The sequence below is a fragment of the Panthera pardus genome, unplaced genomic scaffold (genome assembly GCF_024362965.1).
Source record: "Panthera pardus isolate Hobbes unplaced genomic scaffold, ASM2436296v1 HiC_scaffold_1, whole genome shotgun sequence".
NCBI classification, from domain to species: domain Eukaryota; kingdom Metazoa; phylum Chordata; class Mammalia; order Carnivora; family Felidae; genus Panthera; species Panthera pardus.
In genome coordinates, this window is record NW_026526654.1 from 21,391,725 (window position 1) to 21,409,102 (window position 17,378).

The 17,378-nt window shown below is 41.7% G+C and overlaps 1 protein-coding gene across 23 annotated transcripts in view; it reads left to right on the forward strand.

The window, feature by feature from the left end:
- Nucleotides 1-17,378, forward strand: part of DOCK9 (dedicator of cytokinesis 9) — a 289,055-nt gene that overhangs the window by 233,322 nt on the left and 38,355 nt on the right. For 7 of the 23 annotated variants that reach the window (XM_053892064.1, XM_019444033.2, XM_053892034.1 and 4 more), the window contains exons 36-39: nt 470-536; nt 2,382-2,429; nt 5,249-5,385; nt 13,154-13,269. In XM_053892064.1, the coding sequence (XP_053748039.1) occupies nt 470-536; nt 2,382-2,429; nt 5,249-5,385; nt 13,154-13,269 (368 nt within the window). Of the gene's footprint in view, nt 1-469; nt 537-2,381; nt 2,430-4,723; nt 4,761-5,248; nt 5,386-5,896; nt 5,942-13,153; nt 13,270-17,378 lie in introns of those variants that run through there. The other 16 variants (XM_053892109.1, XM_053892160.1, XM_053892094.1 and 13 more) reach the window with 8 other exon arrangements.

Below are 17,378 nucleotides of genomic sequence, written 5' to 3' on the forward strand. Positions count from 1 at the left end.
TGTGTGTGTGTGTGTGTGTGTACTATATGGTGCTGAGTGATGCAGGATGAGGTTAAAGTTCAGTTATTTTTTTTAAGTTTTTATTTATTTATTTTGAGAGAGACTGATAGCACAAGTGGGGGCAGGGCAGAGAGAGAGGGTGAGAAAGAATCCCAAGCAGGTTCCACACTGTCAGCACAGAGCCCAGTGCGGGAATCGAACTCAGGAAACCGTGAGATCATGACCTGAGCTGAAACCAAGAGTCAGACACTTAACCGACTGAGGCACCCAGGTGCTCCCACATGTAGCTTCTTTAAATTGAATGTGCATGTTGTATATGTTACCGGTATAGATGGGTCACTGTGGTTTGTTCTTTGATTAGCTGTAAAAGCAGGAGGGTTTGGGGGTTTATGCTCCAAAATCTTTTCACCGTCCCCTAATGCATGTAATACACATCGTGATTCTGACCAAATTAATGTTTATCTTCTAGATGCTTTGTTTACGTATTGGAACAAGGCTTCAACATCTGAACTTATGGATTTTTTTACAATATCTGAGTGAGTAGTTTCGTTTTCCTCATTGATTTTTTTTTAATCTTTATTTTTCCTGGCTGATTAAGAGGTTGTGAGCAATACGATGTAGTTGAACCTGGAATGCTGTATACTCACACTTAGTTTTGAGCTCTTTCTCCTGGACCCGACCCCAGCACTTGCTCTCAGGAGCACATGACTCAGTGGGCAGTGGCCAAACCTGAATTATTAGAGATATTGTTGTTACAGATGAGAGCTAACTGTGTGTATAAGCCATTTTAATAAGATAGCACAATTTATTAGCCGAATTGGGTGGATGCTACATTTCTAAATTGAATCTAATTTAGCTCAAGCAGTTGTGAAAATTGAGACAGAAAAATAACTATGATTTTGAAATATAAGTGAAATCTCACATTTTATCTATATTATCTCATTTTATCTCTTTAATTTACATTTCTGATTTCCTTTAAACTCTACTTTAAAAAACACAGATTCACAGTCCCTTGTCCAAATGATTTTCCAAATCCAGAATTTATTAGATTTTTAGAAAATGTACATATACAGCATATTCTGTAACACCCCAGCGGGGTCTCAGACAGCACCCCACAATTAAACACATTATTGCTTCTGCAGTAAAAAAACTGTTTCTGCAGTACAATGATTGTTCACAATAATGGGGTAAGTTATAACTATAAGTAGCTTTAGATCTTTTTAGTTGGGGTCATGATTTTGCTGCAAATGTATTTGCATAAACTCAGGTGGAAACCTATGGTGTTCAGAACTTTGTGCCTTTTGGATTGTGGCCTTGGTTCATAGTCTCGTGATTGTTCTCTCTGCTGAGTTAAAGGTGGGAGAGACAGATGGGATTCAGCACCAGAACAACTTACTGGACATTATTGTGGCTGCTTGTTATTAAATACATGATTTTTAAAACTATCAGTGTTGTGGATATACTACAACAAACCAAAAAACTGGATACTGGGTGTCTGTAAGGGACTAGTCCATTTACAAAAGCCAAAAGAGGGAGCTCCTTACTCAGAGGACAAATACGCAGTTTAGAAGAGTGCACCAGTGTCTAGGTTTTCCATCCTGATTTCTTTTTTTTTTTTTTTAATTTTTTTCAATGTTTATTTATTTTTGAGAGAGACAGATACAGAGACCGAGCATGAGCGGGGGAGGGGCAGAGAGAGAGGGAGACACAGAATCCGAAGCAGGCTCCAGGCTCCAAGCTGTCAGCACAGAGCCTGATGTAGGGCATGAACCCATGAAGTGAGAGATCATGACCTGAGCCGAAGTCAGACGCTTCAGTGACTGAGCCCCCCCAGGCGCCCCTCCGTTGTGATTTCTATGGCAAACTGCCTGAGTCAGCGTCCAGACCCTGAGTCTGTGGACAGCCCTGTTGGTCCCAGACTCTCTGTGGCTCTGACCATGCAGCACAGTACCGACAGCAGCACAACAAGGGTAGGTTAGTAACCGTCTCTGGGTGAGAGGGACCTTCCTGAGAATTTCTGAGCCCCAGAAGCAAGAGGCTAGTGGTAGGTGTAAGAGTTTAGTAAATGTTCTTGTTGATGGGTTTTTTTTTTAAATTCTTTTTTAGATGTTTTTATTTATTTTTGAAGGAGAGACAGAGCATGAGCTGGGGAGGAACAGAGAGAGAGGGAGACAGAATTTGAAGCAGGCTCCAGGCTCTAAGCTGTCAGCACAGAGCCCGATGTGGGGCTCGAACTCACGAGCTGTGAGATCATGACCTGAGCTGAAGTCAGACGCTTAACTGACTGAGCCACCCAGGTGCCCCTGATGGGTTTAACTAAAACAACGTATTGACGACAGTTATTTTCCCGTTTTCCTAATAATCTTTCATCCCGTCTGCAGAGTCTGCTTGCACCAGTTCCAGTACATGGGGAAGCGATACATAGCCAGGTACTGTGGGGGTTTGGTCTGAACTGTGTATCATTCTCCGTGTCACTTGGATCTGAATGTGTGGGAATCGTCATCTGTGATGATTGGCAGTTGGAATTCTCATAAACAGCCGTGATGTCTTTGGATTGCTGCCATCAAATCTGGTAGCATCTTCCGCCTACATTCCCGCACTCCTTCTGTCTCATTTTGCCTCATGCACATCTCTTGGAAGGATTTCCCTTCATGGCCTGCTGCTGCTCTCGTACACTTCCTTCCAAGTTCTACCCCCCACCCCCGCCATGTTCTCTTCCTTCTATGTCCCCTTTCTCTTCTCCCAGCCCCTCCTGGTGTGTCTCCTTGCTCTTTTCTTCTTCTTCAGTGGTTTCCCTTTCCCTGTTTGACTTTCAAAGGTCATTTTTTACCATTCCTTCTCCCGACTACAAAGATGTTAATTTCTCATATAACCACTCCCTTTTTTAAAAATTTTATTAAATGCTTATTCTTTTATTTTGAGAGAGAGAGAGACAGACAGAGTGCAAGCAGGGGAGGGGCAGAGAGAGAGGGAGACACAGAATCGGAAGCAGACTCCAGGCTCCGAGCTGTCAGCACAGAGCCCGACGCGGGGCTCAAACTCATGAACCACAAGATCATGACCTAAACCGAAGTCAGACACTTACGTGACTGAGCCACCCAGGTGCGCCCCACCTTTTTTTCTTAATGAAAGAGTGTTTTCAGTCCATCTCAGATTTGTTTAGACTTCCACAAAAACCATCTCTAAAATTTTTTTCTCCGACTAAGCTGACCATGCTCTACTGTTGTCCGGCCGGGGCTTTTTGCTGAGTATCATACATCCTCATTGCCCTGCCCCACACCATACTCTCAGATCCATCCTGAACTCAAGGAGAGCTGGAAACTCTGCTCAGGGACAGCCACGCAGGTCCTTCTTGGAAGCATTTCCTCAGAGCACATCTTGTCATTACCAAGTTCTTACTCCCGCCCTATACCCACTCTCAGTGTGTCTGTGTTTGTTTTTGTCTGTGTTGCGTATTCCGTGATAAAAGTATCCTATTTTTCTATTGTTACTGTTTTTAGCAGCTTATTTAAAGTAAACATATTTACATTGTAAGAAAAACTTTAAAATTTAGTAGTAATTGAGGGTTTTTTCTCTTATCTATGATTCTGTTTTACAGCAATGAAATGGGAAAGAGATTTTTAAGAACTGTTTGAATGTGAAGATTTTACTTTTATGTTAACATTGTTCTTTTCTTGGGATATTTTAGAAATTTCCAGAATTATGTTTTATGTTCATTGAAAGGTTGTGGTTTTTTTTTAAAGAAAACTTAGCATATTTTATTCTTTTATCCTATTAATATTTTTTATTTTTAACTGAAATGCAGCGGCACTTACAAGTTCTCTAATTTTAGCTGTTATTTTTTATCGTAACAGTAATTTTTACATTTGCACTTTTGAGTACCAAAAGCAAGTATATACAAGGTGACCTTATACAGTAATGCCTCCCACCTTGATTTTATTCGCTTTGACTTTGTCCCGTGAAAATGGGCAGACACATATATTGCTGGCACTGTGCCCAGCAAGCTTCACAGCCTCCTTGAAGTAACTGTCACCTACATCACAAGATGGCATTTGGAGAGTGTTGTGCAAAATAGGATGAAATGCCACAGAACTGAACATGGTGAATGTGGGAAGCCGAAGATTTCTGTCCCAACAAAATATTTTAGAATTGGGTTTTGTGTAACTGTTAACTTGTAATGGCTGTAAATTTAATTAAGAAAAAAAAAAAAAAAGGTCTTCTGACTTCATAAGCACCCTGTATATATTTGCATATAGAAGTATGCTTCCTCGGACTATCCTAAAACCAGATGGGCATAGGAAGGCAGGAGTGGAAGGTAGTGTTACTTGTTACGTGCCCTGTGGCGAGCTGTGTGCCCTGCCGTATGGAAAATTTTGCCGTGGTCTCTGCTACACGTGAAAAAGGTCCTGAGCAGTAGTGTAAACACTCTCGGTGTCTGCTCTCCGTGGCAGTCCGGTCTGATGACTACTGTGCCTTCTCATCACGTCAGTCTGAAATCACCCAGCAGCATGTTGCCCGATGACGCTCCGTGCATGCCCTGTCCTACTCCACACAATAACACAGGGAGGGTCTGAGACCGTTGGCTACGGGATGGGCGACAGGTGTCATTCCAGCACGGGTCTCATTTTTCATCTGCTCTGGTGATGGTACACAGTAGGAAGTTTAGCTGTTTGATTGCTAACCCAGATCACTTTTCTATTTTCTTTACTTGACTGCTGACAAGTTTAACAAAGTGTGTGGCTCTTCTCCTTCCTGCCTGGGTAAGAATAAAGGTGTTAAAACCGCCTCATATAATCCTTCTCATTGCATGTTTGTTCTCTGCTTCTTCCAATGCATTATTTTTATTAAAGATTTTTTTTTATTTATTTTTTTTTGCTCTTTAATAACCTATTTAACCCGAAAATGTTCGTGGTGTTTGGCAGTTGTCAGAACGCTAATCTTTAGCACCACCTCAGACAGATGCTCAAATTTTTTAAAAGCAGCATCTCTAAAGTACTTTCTAGAACTGGAAAGTTCCTTGCTTCAGCTTGGTTTTTGCTTCTTTGTCGTCAGGTGCTTTGCTGTGAACCCTTTTAGAGCTGAGGCCTGTGTGTGCGTCTCTGGCTCCTCTGGCCCCAGAAGGCTGCGCTGCACGTGGCTGGCGTGTGGCCGTCCCTTGTGCTGTGTCCTGGCCTCACTAACCCTCCTCGTCCTGCTGCAGTGTAACAAGTCTAACTTTTGCTTCTATCCCATTTCACTCATGTTGCAGGAACCAGGAGGGGTTGGGACCCATAGTTCATGATCGAAAGTCTCAGACATTGCCTGTTTCCCGTAACAGAACAGGAATGATGCATGCCAGATTGCAGCAGCTGGGCAGCCTGGATAACTCTCTCACTTTTAACCACAGTAAGTCCCATGACATGCCATCGTAACAGCCAGCCATCTCATGTGACACCTCAGAGGGGAGAGCCCCAGGCCGCACTGCGCCACATCACCAACCTGACTTTTCTTCCAGCTCAGAGCAAGTGGGATGAAGAGTTCATGGCGAAATCCCCTTCTTTGGAGGAGAGTGACATAATGCGGAACGTGGTCAGCTACGGCATTAGACCTGAAAGTGTCCCAACCCCTCCGTTCAGTATTTTTTAACGTAAAATTTGGCAGGTTTGACAGCCAAACATTCTCTTGCTGTTTTTAACTTAATACTTGCATTTTCCCTCTGGAAGTCCTGAGGGCATCTGGAACAGGTCCCTTTCACTCTTCTGAGCCCATGCATGTAACTGATCACGTGTCCACATTCTGACATTCCAGCTTTGAATGTATGTTAATCCTTAAACTGCTGTGAAAACATAAAGCCCATGAATCAATTTGTGAGGGTGTGGAAAAGCCAATAACAAAGTGACTTTTTCTGTGTTTTCAGTGTGAGAAAGATATCAAGTGTGCTTGGAATTTCTGTAGACAATGGTAAGATTTAATCAGGTTGGAGTCTGCTTATGAGGCCGCTTCACTTGCAAACTGAGACCTTTTCGTTCATCTTGCCTTCCTAACTTTGGGGCTTTCTAACTTCACAGTAGAGATTCTACCAAAAAGGGGGAGCGTAGTTTTAATTTACTTTTTTCAAATCATCAGAGGGGACATGGCGTCATGTACTAGTTCTAGAAACATGTACATGTTTCATCTTTCTAAGGGTTTCTCAAAGCAGAAAACCTAAAAGAATATCAGCCATGCAGTATTTTAAAAACTAATGGCGATCATTTATAATAAATACCATTTCTGTTAGTGACATGTTCTCTGAATTGTTTCATCTTTTCTCCAGGTATAATGCAGCTAGTTGTTTAATCTAGACGATTACTTGTTCTCATTCCATGTCTTTAATGTAGTTATTAATTAATATCTTCTCATCATTTCTAATCATAGGAATTGCACTCATTGTGATCTTCATACCTCTTTCTTAATATAGGCTAAGAGTAAAGACAATATTCTCAATACTTTAAGTTGGTAGTAGTTCAGAGTAAGAAGGCCAAGGAATCGAAATATATAACAGCTGTCCCCTCTTCTACCCCAACGAAGTTAAATGCAATGGGCATAGACTCTCTATAAAATTCTAAGCTTAATATAGATCCGTATTATGTTTGCCTGCCACACACTGAATTGGTAGCTTTCAAGAGCTAGTTCTGAGTCCTATACTCAGCTGCAGGACATATGTTAGTAACACATCTAAGGCCACAGCACTTCATTTTTTCACCTCTTGTTTGTTAGGGCTTTTTCTAGCTCTGTAGCCAAGGGGTTGAAACAAACAAAACAAAAAATTTTGTTGTTTTTCGTTTTCATTCCCATTTAGCAAACAGAAATTAAATTCCCATTGTTCTGCAGAAGTTGCTACACGGCCTTTGTGCAGATTATATTATAACACAGGGACTACCTCGCCATCAGTTGAAATAAATACTTAAACTTTAAAGCACTTTAAAAAATAAATCAACAGACCAAGTCCCCACCTCCAAAGAATCATTCAGGAAACACAGAAAACAAAAGTCAAGTGAATGATCGGCACATGAATAAATAACCTTAATCCACTAAGAACTACGGCAGCTTCTCCCACTGCAAACAGATTTTGCAATGGTGGCTTGAATTGGAGGGGAGAGACAGCTGGCTGTGTTTTGCAGCCAAGGACCATATTGCTAACGTGGTTGATATCCATCCTCTCTTCCTGCTACCCACAGAGAGCCCGTCCTTCCTGCCTCTCTCCTCTTTGTTCCCATAGTTTCTGCTTCAGTCAGTTTTCAGTGACACCATCCTCCACCAGAGCTTCTCCTTCTGCCTTCCCAATAAACAGTGTGTAACTGATTCTTTGAGCCTTCTCCTGTATTCCTACAATTCCTGCTCATCCCAAATTGGTTCTGGTGTCTCACAGTCCTTGCATCTTCTTCAAGAACTCAGTCTTCATTTACATCGCTAAATCTGATGATGTATTTGGGTGGTGTCAGCCTTTCCCTCTGTTAGCTTTTTGAGCTCCAAATTGTCAGTTTGCCCAGAAGCCACAGAGAAGTATGTGCTATATGTATACATGTGTATGTGTGTGAGCATGTATATGTATATATACATACATGATTATTTTCACACCTGTACCTGGGTGTTCTGTGGGAAGTCTGTAGGTATATATGTCTTCCTAAAAAAGTCTTCTTTAACAATGAATACAGTACCTTCTGTTGGACCATCCAATATATGACATAGATCCAGTATGTGAGAGATTTGTAGGGTGCCAGAGTCTACAATGAATTTCTTTTAGAAAAGAATAAAAATAGAAAGAGTCCCCCATACACCACCTGCATTTTTTGTTCTGCCTTTTTCTTTGAGTAGGAAAGGCTTTGCCAGGCCTCAGCTTGACCAGCAGGGAGCAGCAGAAGACCACAGGAAATTTAATTCAATGGAGGCCAACTTTCATGCCCCCATTAGCACATCCATGTAGGACGTGGGAAGGGACACCATATGCAGTACACATGTCACCGTGGCAGGTTCTTACTCTTGGATTTTGATAGGAAACAATGAAAATTACAAATCCTACTGTGCTCAAAATAGTCTTTAACTATTTCAAAAAAAAAAAAAAACACTCAAAAGATACAGAGAGGTTCATTAACTTTGAGTCATTACCCAGGTACATGAAAAGTAAATGTGTATAACATTAACACATTGACCTTTTTATTGTAAATTACCTCCATTGTGTGTCAACAGAAGACATTTGTGTCAAATGGTATATTGAGAGTGATAGCTGCATATAGAGTATTTTATATAAGCCAAGCTATGAGAGGGAAGCTAAGTGAAACACGTTTGCAAATAGGTGATACATGTGCAAAACATATAAAATAACACCTTGCATTTACTTTGATGTTATATGTTGCCCTAGGAATATATTAAATCTATTTGTATGAGAATTCATATTTCCCACTGGTATGAGGGGGGGAAAGCCAGCAAGAGGTAGAAACACTTCAAGAAAACCTGTGTTTCATATAATCCAGTATAAGAGAGAGTTCAAGGTCATGGAGTAAGTTGCAGAGAATTAGATTTCAGGTCATTATGCAAAAGCATTTTCTAACTGAACTGCCCATTAGCTAGCGTGGGCACTTGGAGCTGGAGGTGTGAAAACAGAGACTGGATGAAGACCCACTGGGGGTATTGTCCAGGTCACTTAAACATCACAAGAGAAGGTGAGGAGTTGGACGAGTGGGTTTGTAAGACCCCATCTAACTCTGGAATTCTTTGATGTCTATGAAGTACAAGTAAGAAAATGAGTATCAGTGATAAAGTTCCTTGATATAATATTGAATTAATAGGAAAGATACAGAGAATGCATATATCCTCTGAAGTAAAATTAATATTTTTCAAAAGGTTTTAAGCCTGGCAATATATTTTTTTAAATAGGTAAAAATGGACTTGGATGCTTTGAAGGCATACATATACTCAAGATAGTAAATGAAATGTTTGTTTATAAAGCCACTTTTTTTGATTCTGAGACAGGTTCCTTTATTGAGAAATACATTTTTGCACATTTTCTAGCATTTATAATATCAGGGTATATCTTTGAGTTATAACAGACCTATCTTACACCTGTATCTTACCTAGTACATCTAATATGGCAGCCAGTCATTGGTACTTCTTGTAATTGATGGGGTTTCAGAACTCAAAGTCTGGCAAAATGCCTGTTCAAAGTCAGTCATGTTTATGTTTTTAATACCCTTAAAAAGGACTTTAAATTAAAATGTATACATAAACCAAGTGTTTTCCCAGTTTGAGATGTAAATCCCATAACAGGTACTATTTTCAGACACTGCTCAACATTAGGTTGAGGCATTGGTCAGAGAGAGCAGATGGCATAACCATTTCCTCGAGTATAAACTGAGATTTTAGACTCATTCCACAAATCATTTTGAGCATATTGTGTGTGTGTGTGTGTGTGTGTGTGTGTGTGTGTGTGTGTGCGCGCGCATCAGAGGACAGACAGCAAGATCACGTAAGTTTTGCCTGGGAATATTATTCCTTATTTCTCCTGTTTCCTCTCTGCTCATTTGTGAGGAAAACCTTTTTAGCAGTAAAAATGGGATGGAGATGAACAATAGATGATGTAGGGGTTGGTCCACCTGCTACCTTGCAAAAATACATGCAGTTAGTAAACGCTGGAGACCATGAGTTAATAAACCTGGGAGACTGGATCTTCCACATTTGGGGACTTCTTTTTTTTCTTAATTAATCAGTTAATTTATTTTTAAATTTACATCTAAGTTAGCAAATAGTGCAAAATGATTTCAGGAGTAGATTCCAGTGATTCATTCCCTGTGTATAACACCCAGTGCTCCTCCCAAGTGTCTTCTTTAATGCCCCTTACCCATTTAGCCCATCCCCCTACCCACAACCCCTCCAGCAACCCTCAGCTTGTTCTCTGTATTTTAGAGTCTCTTGTGAACATTTGGGGACTTCTTTTAGCAAGAAGATTCCTTGTCATTTAGTAGTATTTACATTTTTCTCATAAAATGTATTGTTTTCTGGATTTCTATTATATGGGCCAGAGGGAAAAAAATTAACAATAAAAACAAGAATTCTGGTTTCATAAAGGGTAAGGGCAGCTGTTGAAAAGAAAGTGCCCCCTATGAGAATACATATCTGACTTCTTCGAGCTCGAATGTCCTCTCATGTTTGGAAAAGGCATGTAGCTGTGTCCCTCCCACCACATCACCTCTGATGTCATGGCAGTGGAGAGGGGAGACAGTTTACAGATGTGGTCAGCATTATTCAGTCGAGCTGTTCTGGTAACAGTTTATTAAACAGAGCAAGGTTAATTAAGTCTAACATAGCAGATGACATTAGATAGGGGAAGAAATCTCATCCCTGGCCTCTGAGTGTTTAAAAGATTTGGGGATTCTAGAATAAATCCTTTATCACAGAGTGACATCAGAACAAAAAGTGTGTACATAAGAGCAGTCCATGATGTGCATGCCAAAGATGGCACACTGGGGAAGGGAGGAAGTCCTCCTCTCCCTGACCAGCCTGGCTGAAGACAGTCAGTGCCCCGAGCGCTGTCCCCTAGGGAAAATCAGTAGGGTTGGTTAACACAGCACTTCTTGCTTGCTGGGGTCAGAATCCACTTAATCAGCTTCAGTGAGTTGCTGACCAATACCTTAAGAACTTGCTTTTTCTCTTACGATCACTTTTTGGATATGCCAAGTCAGTTCATTTCCTATGGTGACCGCTGACTAAAGCCTTCCCTCGTGCACGGCTTTGTTCCAGGTGTTGAGACAAGCCTTCTCCACCGGAGCATCTCTCAGTAAACTGTCCCTGCAGTGTCTACCACTTACATAACCTCTCCATGCTGCCCTTTACTTTTAGGGGCTTTTTAATAACACCAGTTCAGGAATCCTGCTGATTTCTTGTTTCTTTTTTCTTTTTTTAATTTATATCCAAGTTAGTTAGCATATAGTGCAACAATGATTTCAGGAGTAGATTCCTTAATGCCCCTTACCCATTTAGCCCAGCCCCCCTCCCACAACCCTTCCAATAATCCTCTGTTTTGAGATGAGGGCTTAACAAAAAGCAAAATTATAACCAACTGTGGCTTAAAAAGATCATTTCTTTTATTCTTAGATAATTCAGGCACAGGCAGACAGACTCCATATGAATCTGACTGTGCCCCTTAAGGAGATCAGATAGACAAGGTCAAGATTCATGGATGGTGTAAGAGTTTAGAGAAATTTGTCATTGTCATGTTTCCGTACATGGATACATAATTATATAAAAACTTAACTAGCATGGCCATTGATTATATGTTTTAAAGACAACACATGGCCCAATTTCAGTCCTGGATTGGTCTAGACCTCCAGCTGAAAGTAAACACAGTGGAAATCCTTGAGCGTGTAGGCGATCGCATCTGCATACACGTAGCCAAGAAGTTACCTAGAAAAAGAAAATGTCAGTTCTGTGCCAAGAAAAAAATTAAAGTAATCACCAAAGCCAGTTCTTGGGACAATTTAACCCAGATCATTACCCATCAGTAGGGGTAAACAGCAGCCCTCAACAAAGGGTCTTTGTGACCTGTGATAATTTTGGTTGATCTAACAAAAGGTGCTGTATTTATTTGTTCCCCTCTTGCCCCATTTTATGATCACTTTAACAATAATTAACAGTCCGTTTTCCTCTTTCATCATCTCTGTGTCTTACCAAACAAACCATGCCAAACGGGGTGATGCCTTGGCTGACCTTATTACCAAAATATATCCATCTTTCTCAGTAACTTGGAAAGTCTGTTTTGTAGTCTTTTAAAAATCATTCTGTAACTCTGACATTTGCTCAAGCGAGAATAACATCGGGCTAGTTACTTTACTTTGTCCTAGTAACAGGTACTATGATATGGTGACCTGGATCAGGAATTTAGGGTACAGTTTCTGGGTTTTTTTTCCCCCCATTAATGGCCTCAAGAAAATTCTCTAGGTTTTCCGCACTTCATTTTCCTGATCTGTATACAAAATGTCCTCCTCTCTGGAGTATAAAGAAAATTACCTACATAGTAAGTGTTGATTTGCTTACGCTCCTGGGAGAAAGACATTACATGACGTTTTATTATAGTGCCAGCTTTCTTTGTCATCTAGATCAGTCCTGTAACATCTTTGCACCCCTGTATGTATTTCTGCTAATGCATATCATTTCATAATGTAATATCTCAAATTGTATGTCAAGCTACATTTATGTCAGTACTAAATTGAAGTTTATAGCCACGTATAGTAGGTATCAGTTTGTATTTAAATTAGGATTCTTCAAGTCCTTTCCTTTTCTTAAACGTTTCCTTCAGACATACTGGCTTTTGTGCTTTTTGATAAAACAAGTAGAATACTATTAGCAGTGCAGTCAACTCTTGATTATCATGCCTAGTTCTTCACCTTAACGATTCAGCACTTACGTAGCATTCACCATGCGCCGGGCACTATTCTAAGAATTTCACAAATTGTAACCAACTTAATGCTCACTGCAACCCTTTGAGGTAGATACTATTATTGTCCCCATTCTACAGGCCAGGACACAGAGGTATAAAGAGGCCGAATAACTTGCCCACGGTCACACAGCTAGCACGTGGCTGAGCTGGATTCAGGGACCAGCAGGCTGACCCTGGGCTCATTTTCTTAACCCCTGTGCTCCTCTGCTGCCTGTGTCCATGTGGGAAGCTTGGGAAGCCTCAGCCTCCTTCACCGCCCCTCCCGTCCCAGCAGCTCAGCCAAGTACTCGGTGGATTGGCGCCCACTGTAGGCTAACTGTGCGACTTAAGGCAAGCTGTTTAGCCTTCCTCTGCCTCTGTCTCCTTATCTGCAGAAAGGGTTTAATAATGTACATACTTCATAGGGCCATTGAGGGATTAAATGAGCGAATACATGTAAAGTTCATAGAATGATTGCTGGCACGTGGCCAATGCAAAATAAATGGTTGCTGCCATTCTTTCCCTTCCGGAATCGTAGAGTCATAACCCAACAGATGCATTATTAATTACCTATCCCCTGCCCCACCACCGATGAAAAGGGCAAACAGGGAGACAAAGCCCCAAAGGAAGCCTTCCCTAAATAATCAAAAGTTGACTGCGTGATTGTATCGGGCCACTGCCCTCTCTGCAGCCCCCTGCAGTAACCTCGTGTTGTAATTCACGCAGGCTATGGCCACTCAGACGCTGACGTCCTTCACCAGTCCCTACTTGAAGCCAACATTGCTACGGAGGTGTGCCTTACGGCTCTGGACACTCTGTCTCTGTTTACACTGGCATTTAAGGTTGGTATTGAACAGCTGTTCGTGGTCAGAGCTTTTACCTTGTAAATTCATTGTGCGTGTTTAATTGAACCGGCAAGAGCTTCCTATATTGTATTTTTTGTCTCAGCGACTGTTTTTGCCCCTGTAAAGAAACCATAAACCCTTACAATCCCTTAATGAAACCGTTCCGTAGCTAATGACTCGAATTCCCTGAAATAAAATAAAGCTTACCAGTCAGGGTGTGACGGAACCAGTTCCTGGAGGTGGTTACCTCTTGGCCAGAAGAAAGCATCCATCTGGGGAACACGGTTTGCTGTGCCCTCAAGGGTGATAATATGGGAACCTGATCAGACATTGCCACCCCTACCACCTTTGAACATATCCAAATGTAGCGGCAGTTAAAATAAGTACACACGCATTCACCTTTTACAGTTTTTAAAAATCTGTCAGTAACTTCAGTGATAGAAACGTTTCAAGGATAGACAATAAAAGGTGGTGTTTGTCTTATTTGTAGGTTTTAGCAAGTAACAGTCAAGTAGGTAGAGATGGTCTCTCAAGCCACTCGCTTGATTTTAGGAACTTAACACTTACCTAGTCTTGCTAAACGATTTCTTCCATTTCTAGCGTGGAAGGAGGAAATTGAATTAGTGTTAATATGCCACGAATACCAAAACAGTGTGTTTGTTTCCAAGGATATTTGGAAAATGCAGCCAGAGTCGTTCTCTGCTTTACTTATCTCTGCTTCTCATAAAGCGCATTACTTTATTAGGATAAAAATAGTTGCCCTGATATCATGTCACTTTATTATAATATACCTTTATTCTTCTTAGCAGCCACACCACTCGTGTCCCCACGAAATGTCATTACTAGGAACCCAGATGAGAGACCAGGAAATGCGGACTCTAATCGAATATGTGTGAGGACAGCAGTGTCTTATTACACGGAGCCTCCACTCCTGTGGCTCTCAGAGTGTGGTCCCCTGGGTGGCAGCAGCTGGAAACCCTGGGAGCATGTTAGAAAGGCAGGTTCTCAGGCCCTCACCTAGACTGGCTGAATCCGAAAGTCTCGGGGTGAGACCTGAATGCTACCACTTGAGAGCCTCTGCTCTACCAGAACCACGTTTGGAACCTCTTTCCATTTTCTTTTGAGTGTTTTTAGTTAAAAACTGTTGTCCAAATAGGCAATGACATGTTTAATGTGAGTGTTGGCCAGGGTATGCCTGTACCACTGCTAACTGAGAATCCTTAAGTTCGGAACAGTAGTTGGGACACGGCTTTTTGCCCTCTGCCTGGGCCCCACCGTGCCAACGAGCAGGAAAGCCTGGTGCTGTGTGGCCGGGGGTAAGGGCACATGCAGCAGAGGTGTGTCTGCGGGCACGTGAGAACAGTGACAGTTTCTTCACTGCACAGCCTACAGTCCATACTTACCCCCCTTGAAAATGCTTGCCTCATATTAAAGAAGAGGTTTCATCAAGGTTCCCAGGTCTCCAGCGTCTGGCCACCAGGTAGGTTCTGCCCGATTCTTGAGAGAGAAACAACATCTGATGGTCCCTGCTTGTGACATTTATTGTCTGAATGTCTTTGGGAAAATTACCTCATGTCTCCAGACCTAAGATTTCTCATTTGTAAGGTTAGAAGAAAACGATCTGTCGCTCGTTGTTTGGTTAAAGTAGGATGGCCTTTCAAAGAATCTGCCACTTTGCGGATACAGACCAGGCTTTACCTCCCAGCTCCACCATTAGCCAGATTCTAAGCCTCGGCTGGGTCTGCTGGACATCTGGAAACCCTGGTTTCCTTACCTAGAACTTGGCAGTTATGCCTACTGTATCATGGATCGATAAGAAGTATCCCAAAACGTCTACCCTGTGTTCATGACTTCCTGGGCCCATGACAAAGGGTCTAACTCCTGAGACCCACAGAGAAGACTGAGCTTTAGTGCAGAGGTGGTCTCTGTTGAAGTCTACACGCCTGTGTGCAAAAACGTTTAAAGCTCTGCACCCCCATTAGGAAGTGGAAAGATGGGCAGATGTTACGGCATTATTGGATGCCATGCCACACTGCAGGCTTGCTGGTCTGGATTCGCAGGTTCATGAGGCCCCTGGCACGGCAGCCACTAGGATCTTCCTCTGCAGATATTTACTCAGCTGACTCACCATTTGGAGTGTATCAGAAAAATTAAATTCTTACACTGAGTTAACTGACATAATTGGAAAAAAATCATCTTCCACAGATACAGCACCATCGTTACTGAGTCTCTTAATTGACCGCATCTAATAAGTTGCCAAGGATAGTCAAGAAATCATATTCTTTTTTTTTTTAATTTTTTTAGTGTTTATCCATTTTTGAGAGAGAGAAAGAGTGTGAGCGCATGAGCGGGTGCGGGGCCAGAGAGAGGGAGATACAACAGCTCCAGGCTCCGAGCTGTCAGCACAGAGCCCTACTTGGGGCTCAAACTCTTGAACCGTGAGGTCATGACCTCAGCGGAAGTCTGACGCTTAACCAACTGAACCACCCAGGCCCAAGAAATCGTAGTCTTAATGAAAGAAAATGTTTGAAAAGACTTAAACCCTTAATAATAACGTTGTTGTTGTTGTTATTAGTTTCCTGCTATTTATTGAATGAAATTCCTGCTATTTATTTATTTATTATTATTCTCTGCCTCAAGCATTAATCTTCACGTTAGCCTGCCCTGGTGGATCTTCTTATCACTCATTTCACAGATGAGGAGATTGAGACTGAGACAGGTTAAAAGATTTGCCCAAGATCACTGCACATTTGACCAGACGAAGTTCTTGTTCTCCATTAAGCCAGGCATGGCAGGGAGGTGGTGATAGGGGAGGGAAAGAGGGAGAAAGAGAGAAAAGCTAAGCTGAGTTATATCAAGGTAATTGAATGATCTCTCATGTAGAAAAAAAGAAGAGAATTACCAAACGCTTACCAGTTGCCGGTCCTGTGCTGGATGCTTTCACATGTGTTGTCTCATTTAATACATAAAAGGATGTGTTTTGTAAGCCAAGGTAGTTACATGCAGAAAAATAGTGTTCTTCTCTGGCTGTTTCACAATGTCTATGATTAACACAACCCCAAGTCAATGCTGGCCTTTAATGATCTTTGATGATCTTTTTGATGGGTTTATAGATTTAATCTGATAATGTATTTTTAGCAATTCCACGTAGTGCCTTTTCTTGATTTGAGCTGCATGGGGAGAATCAGTATGCGATGTTGGAGGGCTCTTGGATCATTGGGTTCTTCTAGGAAGTTTCTGGTCTGGTTCACACAACCGTGAGCCTGGTCTGCAAGAACGCATGAAATCAGGTCACCTTAGTGATTGTTGAGCGTTTGCAACTGACACAGCTCTTCTCTAAACTGGATTTTTAAAGCAATGTCTAAATAAAACTAAACGCTGTATGCCTAGGAAAGGTACATCTATTTTAAATAACATGGTTTTAGACCTCTCACTTTGGTACCCAAGGTTTAAGTTTGTTTTTATCCTGTTTCTGGATCTTTAAAAATTTGATTTTGAGCGTTCGTTCTCTGAAAGGCTCATTCTGCCAAGGAGGACGCGTTACAACAGTCAAACCTGCATGCACATCCGACAGCTCCTGAGATTTATTTACAACCTATACCCCACCTTGTTTGTGTATTTGTGTATATTACTTTCTAATTAGTGAAAAGAGACAGACATGCAGAGAGACCAAGAGAGGGAGAGAAGAAGATTGATTGGAAGTTGGCAGATGGCAGCTGGTACATGGGGTTGTGTCTGGGTTGAGAGGTCCTCTATCCCTTTACATGAGGGATTTTTTTATATTTTCGTGTGAGTGAGTTTTAACTGCATTCTTGCAATTGGGTTTTGAGACCAGAACCCACGAAGACTAAATCCTGAAAATAGGAACACACACCTTGACGAGAAAGTGCGAGGAAGGAAAATTTAACTCCAGGGGGAAGAACTTGGAGACAGGCCAGTTCCATCAGCAAGACTAGGCTCCTGGCGATTTTTGTCCACACTATCTCTTCTGGATATCCTCCCCCAAAGAGTGCTGAGAGGAGGAAAGCTCACATCCAGATCTGTGCAAACCTTAATCCAGCCATAAGTAGGGAGGATGGTGGGCCCTGGAAAAAGTAATGTTCACA